At 40.2% G+C, this 17,769-nt stretch overlaps 2 protein-coding genes across 2 annotated transcripts; one reads left to right on the plus strand and one right to left on the minus strand.

Moving 5' to 3' along the window:
- The first annotated feature begins 968 nt into the window (after positions 1–968).
- LOC134648406 (uncharacterized) lies at positions 969–3,149 on the plus strand. The gene is made up of 4 exons (XM_063502927.1): positions 969–1,047; positions 1,690–1,886; positions 2,334–2,469; positions 3,066–3,149. Exons 1-4 carry the CDS (start codon positions 976–978, stop codon positions 3,132–3,134), a joined length of 474 nt encoding a protein of 157 aa, XP_063358997.1. The 5' UTR covers positions 969–975; the 3' UTR covers positions 3,135–3,149.
- A 4,977-nt stretch (positions 3,150–8,126) lies between these two features.
- LOC134647788 (importin subunit alpha-4) lies at positions 8,127–17,631 on the minus strand. The gene is made up of 6 exons (XM_063502109.1): positions 17,384–17,631; positions 16,591–17,289; positions 13,798–14,040; positions 12,586–12,858; positions 10,489–10,665; positions 8,127–8,247 (listed from the first exon to the last, which is right to left on the minus strand). The coding sequence occupies exons 1-6, from the start codon at positions 17,444–17,446 to the stop codon at positions 8,155–8,157; spliced, it is 1,548 nt and encodes a 515-aa protein (XP_063358179.1). The 5' UTR covers positions 17,447–17,631; the 3' UTR covers positions 8,127–8,154.
- Between the last annotated feature and the right edge of the window lie 138 nt (positions 17,632–17,769).

Here is a 17,769-nt window from a genome sequence, read left to right on the forward strand (position 1 = left end):
ATCGCTAGGGCTCATTTAGACGGCGCGCGAACTCGTATACGATTTTAGTTACATTGCGGACCAATTGAGGTTGCAACAATTCAGCCGACCGATCAAATGACGCAATGTAATGAAACTCGCATGCGAGTTCTCGCACCGTCTAAATGAGCCCTTACCCTCTGGGCACTGAAGTAACGGCCCCGTTTTTTTGCCGAGGTGTCACTCTAACGCAGCGGTTCTCAATCTTTTTTTTGACGGAACCCTTTTGGAAAGCGAAATACTTGATGGAACCCTACAATACGGTGGCGGCATAGTAAAATTTTTCGAGGCGACTAAAGCATAGTGTTCTAAATTCTTGCGGAACCCCTGCAGGGGTGTCGCGGAACCCTAGGGTTCCGCGGAACACACTTAGAGTACGGCTGCTCTAACGTCTAGACTAGACTATAATATAAAAATATTTCCTGGCCAATTTAGTTATAGACCATTTTGATCATTTTAGTGAGTACAAGTTGGCACTATTACACTTACTGATACTGTTTGTTGTGGCAACAAGGAGTTGTGAAGGAGGAATGTACAGTCGACTAACATAAAATGTAGAAAATTGTATCATTCCGGCGTAATAAAGTTGTTTTTTAACGGCAATCACCTAGCCAAACAATTTCAATTCTGAAATTAGAAAGAACTTACATCAAGAACATACATTGGTGGACCTTATTACAAAAGGCATAAGGTCCACCGATGTACAGTTAACAGTGTAGGGTGTAGGCGATAGTATTACTGTTCAATAATTACGTGTTCTTTTAACACTACAAATAATGATATCCCATTTTGCAAGATATTAACTTATTTAACGTAGATGAGTTAGATGACTGTACATGAGGTACACACACAAATAAAATAGGTCACTGTTAACTTAGCAACTATAATTGATTCAACAACGCCTACTTTCATTTGAAAACAGTTCACAACACACAAGTTCAATTCTACAAGTTCGCTATGTTGTCACGTCGGGAAAAACTGTACGTTCAGCCTTGGGAGGAAAGAAGGTTCCAGGACCATAGATCAAAGGTAAGTTACTCATTCGCAGATACCTATAGATTTTACTTTTATTAAGGTAAGTTAGTACCTAAGAATTCGAACCTGTTAAGGTACCTGAACCAATGAAGACCCATCGTGAACCCATTTACACGAGTATGAAATCTTTCTAGAGCAGATATCATAGATTTTACGCTTATCCTAGCCCTAGATACAACCGTTGTAAATTTAATGTAGTCGGAATACCTATATCGTAATCACCTAAATAACCATACGAGTAAACCGTAAACATTTTTAGAAGCACTTTCACCATGACCGCACTTCCCCAGTAAGAAGAGGGAAATGTTGATCATGGTAGGACTTCCAACTCTTTATTTACGGTCAGAATAGGCGAAGTTACTCTTATCGGTGGATTTGCTCCGAATGATTACATTAGTCGTAGTAAAATTGGACTTTGAATTAAGAGTTTTAATTTTTTGCTTTAGAGCGTAAATATCCATAGTTGAATCATCATCGACTAAGTAATTCTAAATTAGAGTTTTGAGCGTAGCGAGAGGTTCAAAAAGCCAATAACTTTGGTCTCGTGTGCTACCTACAACTGTTAATACCCTGGTGCGAGAGTATAATAGACAATAAACCTAGATGTCCTAGGTCAAAAATTCTTGTATTGCCAAGGTCCGCTCAGCGCTTCCCGCTATAGACGACCGCCCCCCGCCCCCGCGCGCCCACGTCGCCGTCAAGCTGAAGAAGTACCAACGAGAGGCCGACCGAGCCCGCAAGATAGAGCGAGACAACTATAGCCTGCTGCAGCGGCTCTCTTCCATCATGAGGACTAAGCGGCTCGACAACTGCTGGGAGACGCCACTGCCCAAGTAGGTGTACCTACTTATTACCTATGAAAGCTAGTGGTATACTTATTTTCTACTCATCGACTAGTACTACGACTAGAGTTAGACCAAGTTAAGTCTGCAGCGATTTTGATAGCACAGACTGCAAGTGTTAAAATTACACTTACACAGAATCAGAATTGTTTATTGCACTCATATTAGTATACAGATCTTAAAACTATTTAGTAGTTCCACATGAACCCTGTAAGGGTATAGCAATATGCTTAACACTAACTTATGAGATAACATGCATTATAGGCTTAAGCCAATTCCTAAGAGCTTACACAGTCTGTGCTATTAAAATCGCAGCCAACTTGGCTTGATTAAGACTTCGTATACCTACCAAACTACAATCGCATACTTTTCAGTATGAGTTCCCGACTTGATTACTAAATTATTTAAAAATTCTCATAATCATCAATTTATCGCCAGTTTTCGTCACAAAGTGGGCATATTCTACGAAGAAGATGCGCTGAGCGGGCGCGTGGCGGCGCGGGCCTGCTCGCAGGTGTCCGAAGATTGTTCATATACGGGGCATGTTAAATGCTTCGCCTGCTACCAGAAGAGGGTACGTTCATAGAGAAATATAGTAAGCCAAGAGTGCTCACTCCATACATCAGTTCAGACTATTAATTTCAGTGTCTACATCTAGCATCGAGTAGCGGAACTATCAGTAATGCCACTTGACAATAGATGTAGCACCGACCGGAAAGTCTTATCTCAATCTCAACGGCATAAGACTTTCCGGTCGGTGCTACATCTATTGTCAAGTAGCAGTACTGATAGTTCCGCTACTCGATGCTAGATGCTAAGTCTTTTTGGTAGTAAAACTGATGTATGGAGTGAGCACTCTATGTATTTTTTTCTCTATGGTTTCAAGTATGTTTTATGAGTCTAAATAACAGTATCATGTCATCAAAAAAAAATGTGTCCCTTTCCTAACACTGCTAGAATGGACAGTGCTATCAGTTGCAAAATTTGAGGCCACTACTTCGCCTTCAGTTAATATACCTATTCCTAAGCGTGCTTTAAACAATAACATTAAGGTTTAAGAGTAGCCAGTCGACTGTCGCGGCATGTTAATTATTTTTCATACCGAAAAAAACGACATCATATGTGATTAAATTCATTTCTCATACAAGTAATATAATCTATTTGTTACAGAAAACCGTGCTCCAGCTGAATAAAGTGTACGGCACACGCTCCTCTTCCTCTACCCTGCCTTCTATCTGACTGATTTATTAATATAAATAATAGAATTATTCAATATAATGTAACTTTTTTGGTACACCATTTATATAGCAAGGTTTGTACCTGCGTGACATTGTATCGGCCACACTGTTAACTGTACATTGGTGAACTTTATGCCTTTTGTAATAAGGTCCACCGATGTAGTGTTGCTGTTTATACCTATTTGTGATGTGTGTATCACGTGTGAATCAAATTTTGTATCATAAACAAAACAATAAACTGATATACTGTCTAAAAATATTTTCGTGATACATACCCTTTATTCCTCCAGGAACAGAAAGTTGAATTCTCATAATGTTGAATTATCGAAATGTTGGATTCCCAAAATGTTGAATTCTTAAAATGCTAAATCTCAAAATGTTCCTATTTTTAGGCGGTTTGCCCTTCGGGCACCTGAAGCTACCTAACAAACCTAACCTAACCTACCTACGCTTTTTTCCCCAAAGTATAATGTTTTCACGGATATCAGACTAAATCAATCTATCTCCGTCTAGTTAAGTTCAGGAGGAAATGGTTCTTGGAAAACCTTGCGGAAAAGTATACATTTTGAGAATTCAACTTTTTAATATTTCAACATTATAAGAATTCAACATTTTGCGAAACTAAAAAAAATCTACATTCTGGGAAAGTCAACATTTCAGGATTTCAACATTTTAGGAATTCAACTTTCTGTTCCTGGACGCTTTTATTGTGCTGAATACTTTTCTTAGGAAATGACCAGTGGTGGAGCGTCCATAGAACTCGATTCCCATCGGCTTGCCTATTTAGAGACATCTGAGCCTTTATTCTAGAAATTCCAAAGAAGCAGCGAGCCACATAAACTTCGGCTTGCCTAGTGAGAATTTTTGGCACGCCGCTAAGTATTTATCTCTAATGAGCCTCAACTCAAAAAAATAGTTTCTGTCGTGCTGATTAATGTGACACTATTGAAATAAAAATAAAACAAGCATTAAATTGGACAGAATTTATTGATATAGATACAAATGGGCTCAATGTCATACTGAACATAATTTCATAGAGCCTACGCTCTTACGTTCTGAGTTAAAATGAAACATAAATACTATGTTATATCAAAAGCTGTCGATGCATACGCTAGTAACTCACGACGCTTCCATTAAAGCTATTTGAGTCATACAGACGTAGAAAACCGAAATGTCTCTTCCGTTACCGAAAATTAAGTGCACTGAATTTTTTTTTGCCGCAACATAGCGCCCAAAAATATTTAACACAATCTTATTTTTATTAGAGCCATAAGAGCGTCTTTTTTTTCAGTTAATTTTCAGTCACAGAATAGACTCTGTACGACCCGTTTTCGTGTTTGTCCATCAAATTACGAAATCGATAAAAACAAGTTGACAAAAAAACAATAGATCATCACATTAGAGTTATCACAACGAAGCCGCAGCACCGCGGGCAGCCGATTCAACTTTACATCAATTATAGCAAGCGTTGTACATGTAAACACCATTTATATCTTGTAAAATCATAGACTAGGAATCCTCTAGACGGAGTTTAGAGCAATTATTTCATGAAACCGACGCTGCCAAAAATACGGGGGTGCGGGGGGACGAGGTGAGCGAATCCCGTGCCGTGATTGGTCCGTTCAAAGACACGGACCAATCACGGCACGGGATTGACTCGTAGATGGAGTAAAACTACCGTATAAGTGGCAGAGGGGGTAGCGACACTATGCTCAGTCTAGAGGATGTCTTGTCCGTGTGTAAAATAAAATCCTGAACGTCTACTGAAACGTATCCTTATTTTTATGTGTGGCAACACCTACTTGCTGCGAGATTTCATTAATGTTAGACCAAGATAATTCTGCAACGACAGCACAGACTGTGCGAGTGTTATTTATACGCCATAGTTTCATAGAAGTTTGACGTCTATAACACTTGCAGTCTGGGTTATCAAAATCGCTGAAGGTGAAGACTTATCTGGGTTTAACTCTATTTTACAAGATATCTATGGTGTGCATAGGTACAACACTAGTTTACCTAGTTTATACAATGTCGGTGCTAGGGCCTTTTTGCGCCGCCGAGCGGTCGTGAAGTCGCTTAGTTTACTTACAGCTAGCCCCGCCGCCCGAAAGGCGAAATAAATACGAACGAGTGCAATAGTTCAAGATATACTTACACCATTGACCACAGACAATAAAACGAAATTTAAAAAATAATTCATGACGTCTTAAGCGTCATATAGTAGAAAAAGCATCTTTCCGACTTTTATTATTGTCTGTGGTCCGACATATAATATTATGCAAGTATATCGTTGGGTCATTTTGGCATAAGATGCTGTGATAGTTTGTCTGACACCCTTTTTTCAAATCACAAAAAATATTGATAATATATTTTACCTAAAAAAATATTATGTTATAAACATAAAAAAATATTGGAAACATAATGTTTCAAAAAGTAACGGATACTTCGTTAACTAGTAAACTGGAAATATTCTATTTTGAATTTTCTTTTATTGTACAGTTAGCCACCACAAAATATACATCCAAACAACAAAAACATCGAAATTCCATATCAAATTTTAGCCACATTAAATAGTTATGGCTGACTGTACTAAACGTTATTTATATAAAATATTAGGGCATCAAACTGCTACCACCGTCCATGAAACGCTATAATGGCTGCCTGCGACAATGGACGAAGGCACAACCACCTAAACAACCTCCCTGCTAAATACATAAACTACAAAAAATAATTTACTTTTGAATCACATGTGTATAAGTTATAACTATGTATACATTTTTTTTACTAAACTCTTACCATCCTATGCTATTTTTATACAAGAGGCAAACGAGCGGATGAAGTTTGATGGTAAGCGATTAACGTCGCCGATGGACACCCGCAACACCAGAGGGGTTGTATGTGCGTTGCCGGCCTTTAAGGCTTATTCCGTTCTAATCAGGATTAGGTACCTAATTTTAAGTTTTTGGCGTAGGAACTAGTTTTTAAGGAAGCGACTGTCATTTGACCTTCCAACCCAAAAGGAAAACTAGACTTACTGAGCTAAGTTGGAGTCATGATGAAAATTTATACATATTCATAACCTATACAAATCACAAATATTTAATATCAACAGGGAAGTTGTTTTAAAATTCGAACTAATGATACGTTCACGATTACTTAGGGTTTTTAGTTGTTTAAGCGTGCTAAATAACACGATTGTTACCGAAAGGGACGCCGCTATATGTGGGACTGAGAGAGCATTACTTTCATTCTTCAATCGTGCCATAAAGCAAAGGCTTAGGGATTAAATCAAAACGTCATTCCTAGACTTATATACAAGCATTTAGTCTTATTACGACTCGTGTATGACTTTTTTGTAACCGTTTGACTTCGGCCCCCATTTCATAAAACGTTATTATAAGATTCAAGTTACGATTACAAAAAAAAGTCACAACCGTTTGTGAGTCACATGCGCGTCAAGGTGTAGCTTGTATCACATGAGATTCATGGATTTTAGTCGAGTACGGAGCTCGTAAACTGAAATCTAATGACGCTTCGGGATTAAAATAAATACGCTGTTGTGATTGTTACGTGACGGCGTCAAAATAATTTAAAAAACAGTTTTAATCCAAAGACATCATCAAATAGATAATGACAGCCAAAGTGGCCAAATATATTGTAACCTTTGTTACCATAGAAATAAGGATGTCGTCACTTTTTGATGCCGGTTATTTACATCACAGCAGTATGCCTGCATGAATCTCTGACCAAGCTACATCTGGTATCACAGAACAAGTTAGAATGGCGATGCGAGCAGGGTACGTGTCGCCGCCGGTTTTGAGCAAACGCTCGCATGCTACTCGCCCGCGCTGACCGAAAATGAAGTAAACATGCCTTTTTGCGCCACAATAACCTTCAGATTAAGAAGCCAGACATCAAATCTGTCTAAAGGTAGGGTTGCCAGATCGAAAGGCGCTATTATCGGGAAAAAATATAAATTTTTCGGGATTTTGGGCCTTAAGTCGGGAAAAAAACCATTCAAATTTAATTAATTGAATTAAAAACAACGATATTTTACATTATTGGCACTACTTCTCAGCTGCTCTGCCCAATTTTGCGGGTTTGACGCGGGTCGCTGGTTCGCTCGACGACAGTTCAGAACTTGAAATTATTGTTTTATAACGTGATGCTGTTTTTCGGGACAATTTTCACTTTGTCGGGAATCGGGAACACATGCTAAAAATCGGGAGAATCCCGCCGAATCCCGACCATCTGGCAACCCTATCTAAAGGAGGCGTATCCATTCACCAGGCACACAAGTTTTTACTACCGTTGCGCGAGTGTTAGTAAATGTGTCTGAACGAGCGGCGACACCGGTTCCGATACTAACTGCGCGCGATAGCCATTCTAACCTCTAATAATGTTCTGTGTCTGGTATCACATGTGAGTCACTCGCACTGAAGCTTTGGATTCCTCCGAAAACGGTGCCGTCATATGACGGCCGTCATATAGCGGCAGCAAAAGACGGCCGTCTTTACGGTGGCGACATGTGGAAAGTACCACGGCGTCATAACACACCGTCATCCACCAAGGTCAAAGCGGCAAATTTGAAAAATGTAGGCGCGATGGGATAACGTCCCATAGAAAATTTTAATTTCGCGCCTTTTCCTACTGACAAGATTTGCTCGATCATCTATAATTGACTTGGAGGATGCAATATCATCAGAATAGGAAAATAATCGTAGTACGGAATCATTTATTCAAATCTCGTGTGATTTATTCAAAATGGCGTCACCGCTATCTAATAAAACGTTCACGAAACTATCGACACCGTCATCTTACGTCACGTTGACAATCAACGTAACGTAACGCCGCCTAGGAAACCGCGCCATCTTGTTTACATAGACAACGTTCTAGTGACGTCAGTCAACGCTATATAGCGGCCGTAATATGACGGCACCGTTTTCGGAGGAATCCAAAGCTTTACGCGTGTGAGCGGGCGGGCGTGGCCGCCGCGTCGGGGAGGCGCGGGGCGGGGACGCCTAGAAGTGGAAGCCGTCGTGCGCGCCGGCCTGCGCCGGGTCGAACGTGAACCCGCCGTCCGCCGCCGCCGGCACCAGCGTCGCGTCCTCCTCCTGGAATCACAAATAAAACTGTTATTTTACTACTCGTCGACTGCAATGCTTGAATTAAGACTTCGTATAACAAAGTGAAATCGCATACTGTTTTTACTATGGGACCCCAACTCAACTATAATATTTATTCGATACAGCTTAGTCAACTATAATATTCATTTCGATACCGTTGAGTCAACTATAATATTCATTTCGATACAGTTTAGTCAACTATAATGAAATTGACCAATCGAAAGCGCAGAGCAAGTACCAGGGCCTTATGAGTTACAAGAAAGTGTCGTTACCAACCGGCCGGAAGCGCGGGGCGCGGGGCCGGGGCGCGTACGAGTATGAAGGTATCGCGGCTGCTCGCACATCTTAGCTGTACACTTTTGGTTTTTTTACCTACATATATGATTCTTCTACTAGTTTTAAGTATTTTAAACAATACTACATTATTGTCGAGGTTCGGAAGTCATCATCACCATCCTGTCCTAGCCGATTTCGGCCTCGGCGACTGGATATTCACTGGCTATTGAGAGCGACGATCGTGAGCTCTCAGGTGGCCGACGTAGCCTATTTTTGCGGCGAATGTACGTCCACACTCACCGCAGGTCAGCACCCCTCCGACAAAATTGTAGTTTATGACCGCAGGTGGTCGGGCCTAGACATGGGTAACTCCGGAGTGATAGATAAAAAAGATATATATCTTTCTCGTTTCATGAATCACTCTTCTTGTCTTTACGAATCCGAATGTATCAGTATATCCGTACCTCTCACTCCCTCGGCGACGATTTATGAAAGCGATAAGCGAAGTCTCGGTCGCGCATCGACCGAAGTAACACGAACGAGCGACAGCGGTCGTTCGGACGGATTCGGACGCGTCATTATAATTAACTACTCTCTCTCTCTCATGACTCAAAGTCAGCAAGTGCCGATGTTGCGAGCGGGACGACTGTTACACACGGATATAAAGATATAAAAGAGTGATACATATCCCAATGATAAAAAGATATATATCAATCTTTTCCCTCTACTGACACATTTCGCCCATGTCTAGTCGGGCCTTTAACTCGTCACGCTTCGCGTCGAGTTCCACTCGCCTCTGTTCTTCAAAGGCTCGCACTTTTGTACTCACTATATGCCGCCACTTCGGCCGATCTTGTGCCGAAGTCTCCCAGGTTCAATGTCACATCTCCACATGTGACGCTTCAGCACATCTTTGTAGCGCAAAAGTTGGCCGCCCTGTTTCCGCTACTCGGTTCGGAAGTAGCTACCCGCTGGCTGAGGATTCGTTAACGGACGACCTTGGGAGTCCGTTTAATTGAATCCGAAGCCGGCAAGTAGCCTGCCAGCCGAGTCATATATAGTGCTTTTCTCAAAAATGGTGCAGGAAATAGAAATATTTTACAGAAGCGACGTTCTAATTTTCACAGATAAAAGTAAAATCATTAAAAAGATTTGCTTTGCCGCCTTTAAAAAAATAGAAGTGTATTTTTCTGCTGTAAATACGCCAACCTATTCGAGACACCTAAATAGTCGCGGTACCAACATTATAATAATAAGCACTGATCATCTGTTTGGCTGTTTAATGGACCTATGCCTTCATTTGATATGGCCATTTCAACTGACTATAAACTACGCACTTCACGACCTATTTTTAACCGGCAACGTCGACTTTGCCGTCCATTTTTGAGAAAAATAACTTTCATGACAATTTTTTTTTATCACTAACTATACTTTCAACGATCACGTTATCATAACAACTATATAAACACACATACATAAAACTTCTGCCTAATTTCGAATATTCATAACATCCATATATCGTAATTTAGGATTTACCGATTTAAAGTTACTTACCTGGTCAGCAAAGTATTACTTGACGATATCATAGACCATCTTGATCTCATTCTTCTCGTGGCTCTATAGGGCTTCGATGCGGTCCAGGCCTCCACACTCCTCAATGAGGTTGACCCACAGACAATCCAACCTCTAGACATAACATAGTCGCGCTACCCCCTCTGCCACACATACGGTAGCGTTACTCCATCTTCGAGTCAATCCCGTGCCGTGATTGGTCCGTGTCTTTGAACGGACTAATCACGGCACGGGATTCGCTCACCTCGCACCCCCGTATTTTTGGCAGCATCGGTTTCATGAAAGAATTGGCCTAAGCTCAGTCTAGAGGTTGGATTGTCAGTGGGTTGACCCCTTCCACTGCTCACCAGAGACGATATTACAAATAATGGAATAACTTACCTCGTCAGCAAAGTATTGCTCAATGATATCATAGGCCATCTTGTAGATCTCGTTTTTCTCGTGACTCTGTAGGGCTTCGATGCGGTCCAGGCCTCCGCACTCCTCGATAAGGTTGGCCACTTCCACAGCGCCCTCGCCAGCCATCTTCAGCATGTTGCTGAGCCCGTCAAGCACCACCTATGGAGAAAAAAATTACATTTAAACTAAGACATACCTAACTATTCTCTTTCTAACATGTTAAGTCAAATGATAAATTAATATGGACAAACAGATGTGGGATAACCCATTGCGTATTCTGTCCCTCACGACGCATGCATATAGCAACTCTATTGTATAGATAGGTAGCTTAGTTTAGCTTTTAGCACACACATATCGTCGCTTTACTTACTCAACCTCATCTGCAATAATCATTTGATGGAAATGTCGCTTTTCTTACATTCGGAATACGGGTGTTTTTGCCATCAAATGAGTGTTGCAGATACGAGGTTGAGTAAGTATAGCGGCGACATACACAGACATATTTCCACTAAACACAATTTTCATTAACATTAACACCCTCGCTGTGGCAATTAAAGCTGTTACAGACGGGCGTACCGGACCGTGAACTCGGTCCGGTCAGCAAGTATTTCTCGCTCTCACTTATAGCTGCGTCCTTGACGGACGTGCGGCGGACCACCTTCCACACGACCGAACAGGCCTCGGACCGGACCAATGTGGAGGTCCGGTACGCCCGTCTGTTAGAGCGTTTAGTGTAACTCGTATTTAAGCATATCTTGTATCGAGCCCTTTGACCGGTGCCGGTTAAAGTTATCTTGTCAGACAGGTTTATTGATAACACTGATTTAAACTTTCACGATTTTTACACATTCTCCGAGACCACGGGGACAACGCCGTCCTCGAAACGTCGGAGGTAAATCTTAAAACTTAGATATGCGATTAAGTCCCGTTGTATAATTTAATAAGGTTTATTGATAACAAAGAAACCACTTTAAATGCGTCAGGGGTTAAAAATATATCAGAACAACAATAAAAGCATGTTTGCTTTTAACAAGGTGAATGTATTGACAGTGGTTTTTATTTAAAATTATAGCGTAAGTAATGTTTTCAAACAATGAGTCATACTCTTGTTTGAGAATATATCTGACGTCTGTTTAAACAAGTTCTTAGAATAAACATGTTTTACTAATTTTAGCTTGTCTTTTGTCAATACGAGTGTAGTATAGTAATGTATATCGTCGGGTGACAAGTAAAAGTCACTAACTAACATCATTGAAATTATTGGACAATAAACCGTGTTACAAGTGTAATAAAGTGCATTGTTACTTTAATTTTTTGATAGTATTTAGTGACTTTTACTTGTCACCCGACGATATGTAAGTATTCTTCATAGAAACTCCAAGCCGTCAAGATCATTATCATGAGGGTGCTGTTATTCTCATGTATAGGGTGACAGTTCAGTATAGTATGAAAAAATTCGTTCCAGTCAACATGGCGCGTGATCATTATATTCCTGATCAGGCTTTACGTAAGTTAAAGCGTAATATTGGTTTAAATTTTGCTGTAACACGTAATAGTATTTTATGCAACCGTTGTTTAAGAAAGGTCAAAAAAGGCGAGTGGCGTGAGTAACAATTTGAGGCGAAGCCGAAAATTGTTAATATAGACGCCACGAGTATTTTTTGACTCAGTTAAACAACGTTGCATACAATACTTTTTCTACGACCAAGCACTTACTTTGAAATAAAATTGTACATTAACAAATATTTTTAATTCAAGAGGTAGCAAAAATGGGGGGTACGGGCGGGAAAAGAATCAATGAATGAATGAAATTAAAAAAAAAAAACATGTCTATGGTTCACTTATTTGTCAGAGATGACATTTAAAATAAGGTTGGCAACACTGTATTTCATTCAATATTTTTTAAGTGGTCATTACACGAAGTATTGTAAAATCGCCAAAAAGATACTGCGTGTATGCACAAATTCTTTTTTGGGGAATAGACTAAAGACTTGTATTGACAACTATAAGGTAGGGGTTTAAAGGTGTGTGCACGACCCTTTAAATGACAAATAAAAGTACGGGAGTAGAAAAACTTACATTAATAACTTGCGTGTCCTTGCAACTGAGCAGATTGCAGAAAGGCGGTATGACCCCGCACTGTATCAGCGTAGCCACCTGCTCCTTGGTCCCGCTGATGCTCAGGTTGGACACGGCCCAGGCCGCCTCCTTCTGCGTCTGAAACTCTCCCTTGCTCAGGTTCTCGATGATCTTGGGCAGGAGACCAGCGTCGATCACCGCTTGGACTTGTTTCTTGTTCCCCGCTGTGATGTTAGACAGGAACCATACTGCCTCTTTGCAAATCTTTTCTTTCTGCGGACAAAGAAGTTTGTTTTATTTTTATTTTACTGTTGGGTTTCGTGAAATACGAGGTGAGAGTGCAGTTGCAAATAAATAAAAATTGTCAGTATAGGTAGGACAAGTCCTAATCATTTCAAGATGGTGGAAAACAATAATGAATGGATAGACCTTCAAGTAGCTTCCGGAATAATAAGTTACAAGGTCATAGTAGGGTTTGACGACCGGTCTGGCCTAGTCGGTAGTGACCCTGCCTGTGAAGCCGCGGTCCTGGGTTCGAATCCCAGTAAGGGCATTTATTTGTGTGATGAGCACAGATATTTGTTCCTGAGTCATGGTTGTTTTCTATGTATTTAAGTATTTGTATATTATATATATCGTTTTCTGAGTACCCACAACACAAGCTTTCTTGAGCTTACCGTGGGGCTTAGTCAATTTGTGTAATAATGTCCTATAATATTTATTTATTTTATTTTTTATTTATTTTATAGTAGGCATTTATTTCTTAGATTTATGGGTGGGATAGGAATATAATTAGGCACGTGTAATAGAGATAGCAACAGGCTTGTGTCTTCTACAACTATTTCTTGTAATATATCTGCAGATGTAACAGAATGGAATAAATTGTGTCTAAAATCAACTCTTGTTTTTTTTGTGTCTTAAATGTAAATAGTTGAACTTGAAATAAAAAGAAATCAGTGATAAAACACAGACTCGGTGAAAAAGTGCATATTAGATATTAGAGTAAAACACATATTATAAGTTTTAGTTTATTTTCAAATTTTTTTTTGTAAAAATTTTACAACGAATAAAGGGCTGTTTTATTTTATTTTTTATAGTTGAACTTGAAAATGTGTGTAATGTGTTATTTTTTTTGTGTTTGTATTGTTTTCTGTAATGAGGTGTGCAATAAGGCGTATATTGTATTCACTAAAACAGAACCTAGAATGTTACCTGGTGTGAGAGTAGAGCAGGGAAGTGTGACAGCGCGTCACAGTTCAGCACCACCTGCGTCTGCTCGTCCGTGCCCGTCACAATGTTGCCCACAGCCCGCAGCGCAGCGGTCTGCACTTTCACCTCCTTGTGGGACAGGAGCGGGATCAGCTTGGGCACGATGCCAGACTCGATCACCATCTGGATCTGCTCGTTACCGCCGTCTGTTAGGTAGCTGATTGCCCATACTGTGTCTACTAGAACCTGGAACAAGGGATCGTACAAATTATAAACATTTTATACAGACATCAGAAATATTCGAGCGCCCGAGATGCTCCAAAATAACTGAACAAGCACTGTAACGCCTTGACAATAGAGGCGCATTCAGTTATTTTTGAGCACCTCGGCCGCTCAGATTTATTTGATGGCGACTGTACAGAGAATATTTCCAACAATAGTAAATTTCGAGAACAGCACAACTGTACTCAGGAGGATTTTATTTTTTATACCTGCAATGACAAATATGAATATGTAGTAAGAGGATGGCACAGCTAAGGGCACTTGCAACTCTCGCTAAACAGTGAGACAAGCATGTTGGCTACCCTAGTATACAAGCAATCATCATGTTATGTTGATGGGTGCAGAAATGCACAGCCACAACAATGTTTTATTTTCTTTGGTGCAAGCAATTTGTCTCTATTGTACAAATAGTCACTTCAGAGAGCTTTTGCTCATTTGAGATCACTCTCAAATGTCCTAAAACGTGTTCCAAAACCACAAATTGCACTCAAACTTGCTAATTTGGTTTTAATTCAATTAAAATAAAATAAAGAGTGTCATTTAACTGTCATTAGCCGGGTCCACACAGGGCGAGCACACGCGCGAGGCAATGTCTTCGCGCGTATGCTCGCTCTGTGCGAACCTGGCTGATTATGGCATAGAAACAAGTACTGGTTCAATCCAGTTTGTTGAAATATTCATTGTGTTCTAAATAATAATAACACACTAAATTACACTAATGGAATATTAACATTTAGCTATTTGAATCAATGACTTCTAAAGTGGTTGTAAGATGGTTACAGGATCTATTACACAATTTGTAACAATATCAAAGCAAGTCAGTATTCAAAGAAAATGACTAACTTCATGAAACAGTTCAAAACATTCATTTTCATTGACCCCAATTCTTTATCAATAATTTAATTAAATGGATTTGGAATTTAGGAGAATTAAAAAAAATGCGATAATTTTAAATTAGTAGTGAAAATGGCAGTTCCTTTTAAATTATTGTTATGATTAACTAAGGTCAAGTCAGGCCAACTAGTTGGCCGAACCAAGGTCATTCAAGTGAAACCCATTGCATAACAACTTGTAATATGTATGGGATGTGCTTTAGACAACCTCTGGAGTTTGTTTGTAAAATACCTTCTAAAAGTAGGAAAATCAAATCTGTTGCCAGACAAACTTATAAATTCCTTATTTCATTGGGGTTAATTATATTTTAAAACATGTTATGCTATAGCTAGGTCCTAGGTTGGCAGTTATAATAACAACTTTCATCAGTAGTTTAAGGTAATCAGCCTTCCTTATACTTTTTACTTCTGTTACAAAAATATTGTTGCACGATTGACCTTTGTACTTAATATGTATTCTTTTAAACTAACATTGTCAATAATGTGAAACTAGAGTCTGGCTAATGAAAGTTGAGCCTGAGATAACGCGGGAATTTCAATAAAAACCGCATCTGGCAATAAAATTACTGTGAAATTAAATGACAGCTTGAAACTGACAGCTTATTTGATAGGAAAAAAAGTTGCTATATAAAAAGTTTTAAATAAACCTCAGGCTCAACTTTCATTAGCCAGACTCTACCCTCCACCTACATTTATTTAAAACTTCGATAAAAAACAGTCATTTTATTTTGTCCCGGAATTGCATCAAAACAAGTTTTTTAACTTCCACATTTTCTACAAAAAAAAAAATGCTGGGTATCCGTGACAACAACAACCTACCTATATGAAATTATTTGATTTTGTAATATGACTATTATGGTTATGAACTAAATCACTATTAACAACAATCATCATATGTACATTAAAGAATCAAAATTATGCCTTTAAAAATGTACAAATAAGTGTCTCAACTAATTATATTTTAGGAATCAAGGTTTGACAACTAATTATCCGAACTAAATCTATTCTAAGAACCAAGGATTAGTAAAACTGGTAAACAAATGAATGAGTGTCATTTGAGATAGTGACTCATCCCACAATTAAATCAATCAAGAATGTAATCACCTCTTGCAAAATACTTAGCACCTTTGTATGAAAATAAAACAATGGTGCAACATGTGCCAATTCCTCGCAATTTTTCCCTTTCAGTGTTTACAAAATTGCTTGTATTTAAACTTAACATGTCAATGCAAAATCCAATGTTTTGTTGTCTATTTGCAAAACAATAGTTTTTGTGCATCCTCGATACGACGTTAAACTGTCGCACACCTTTTTGACATGGTGTGTAACGCCAACTAGGGCATGCAAGGGCCTAGTTGGGCAGTCAATATTAAAGCAGGATATTGACTTAGGGCGGCGGCGGAAGAATGGATTTAGTCCATCAACGGCGGCGTCCACGAGCCGAGTTAGTAGGCTCACTGCTTACCTGCCAACACGCATTGGACAAGCGCAGCAGGTTAATTGTCTAAACCCCCCCCTCTATTAGAGACGAGTGGAGGAAAAGGGGGGAGGCCTTTGCCCAGCAGTGGGACACAGTGGGCTCTGAATAATGAATAATAATAATTTTGTTTATAATACTTACATTAATGTCACTGTGCATGATAAGTATGTTGAGCGCGGGGAGGATTTCTTGGATGGTCTTGACTGGTGGCGGTGGGTCCTTACTCCTACACAGGTTCACAATCACCCAGGTGACGTTGCGCAGGAACGAAATAGGGATATCAGGCTTGATAAAGCTCAGGAGAGGCTGCACCATTCCTAAGTCGATAACAAAGTCTCGGAGTACTGGACCATCACCAATGATGTTTCCCAGCGCCCATACAGCTTGTTCACAGACATTCTCGTGTGGGGACATCAGGAGTTGGAGGAAGCAGGGCACGGCGCCCGCGTGGACGACTTTGTTAGTCTGCGCGGAGGTGCCGGAGGCGATGTTGGTGAGCGCCCAGGCCGCCTCGAACTGCAGCGTCGGGTTGTCGGCGCGCGACAGGCACAGCACGAGCACGGGCAGGATGCCGGTGGCGATGAGCTCGTCGATCGGCGGGTTCTTGTCTGACGAGAGCAGCTTGCGGCACTGCTGCACGGCCGCCAGCTGTACTTCGGGGTTTTCGCCATTTGCCGCGTTCATCACCAGCTCCTTCAAGTCTGTCGACGCCAACGTCCTCTCGATCTCGTCCTCGTCCGTCGAGTCACCGATGGGCACATTTCGCCGCTTTTGAAGGGTTTCCTCTCTTTTATTCTTCCTAAGCTCGACTGTCACTTCGTTTCTCCGCCTGCGCATTTCCTGCAAACGTACAAATTAAATTAGCAACTGTTATTAACGATTCCTTTATTTGTTTGAAGGGTTTTATGCGATAAAGAAATTGGTAAATACTTACGTCGACATCTTTGCCTGTGTTCTTAAAAACTTGCATGCGGTTTTTCGTTGGGTCAGCCGCCATTTTAATTGTGCTCGTGCACAGAGCGCTTAGAACGTGGTTATTACACAATGAAATAAAGAACTAACTTAAAATAAAGCTACAGGGAACTAAACAAACATGTTTTAACGGCACTTTATACGTTGCTGATTCATTAACCTATTTAACACGGAAAAATGTACAACTCCGTCGCCCCTCGGATCTCTATCCTTTTTTTCTTTCTTTGTGAACGCGTAGACAAGATAGACTAATGTCATAGACGCAACGGATTAGTAGTTTTTTTTACATAGGGATGTACAGCGTTTACCGGTTTACGTTCGGTTGCCTTGTTGTGTTTGCGGCAGTGC

Source organism: Cydia amplana, chromosome 5 (assembly GCF_948474715.1).
Source record: "Cydia amplana chromosome 5, ilCydAmpl1.1, whole genome shotgun sequence".
Lineage (NCBI taxonomy): Eukaryota > Metazoa > Arthropoda > Insecta > Lepidoptera > Tortricidae > Cydia > Cydia amplana.

Coding starts and splice junctions, on each gene's coding strand:
- LOC134648406 (XM_063502927.1), top strand. CDS start 976: ATGTTGTCACGTCGGGAAAAACTGTACGTTCAGCCTTGGGAGGAAAGA. Junction 1,887..2,333: donor TGGGAGACGCCACTGCCCAA/GTAGGTGTACCT, acceptor ATTTATCGCCAG/TTTTCGTCACAAAGTGGGCA. Junction 2,470..3,065: donor TCGCCTGCTACCAGAAGAGG/GTACGTTCATAG, acceptor TATTTGTTACAG/AAAACCGTGCTCCAGCTGAA.
- LOC134647788 (XM_063502109.1), bottom strand. CDS start 17,446: ATGGCGGCTGACCCAACGAAAAACCGCATGCAAGTTTTTAAGAACACA. Junction 17,290..17,383: donor ACACAGGCAAAGATGTCGAC/GTAAGTATTTAC, acceptor GTACGTTTGCAG/GAAATGCGCAGGCGGAGAAA. Junction 8,248..10,488: donor AGCAATACTTTGCTGACGAG/GTAAGTTATTCC, acceptor TTGTGATTCCAG/GAGGAGGACGCGACGCTGGT.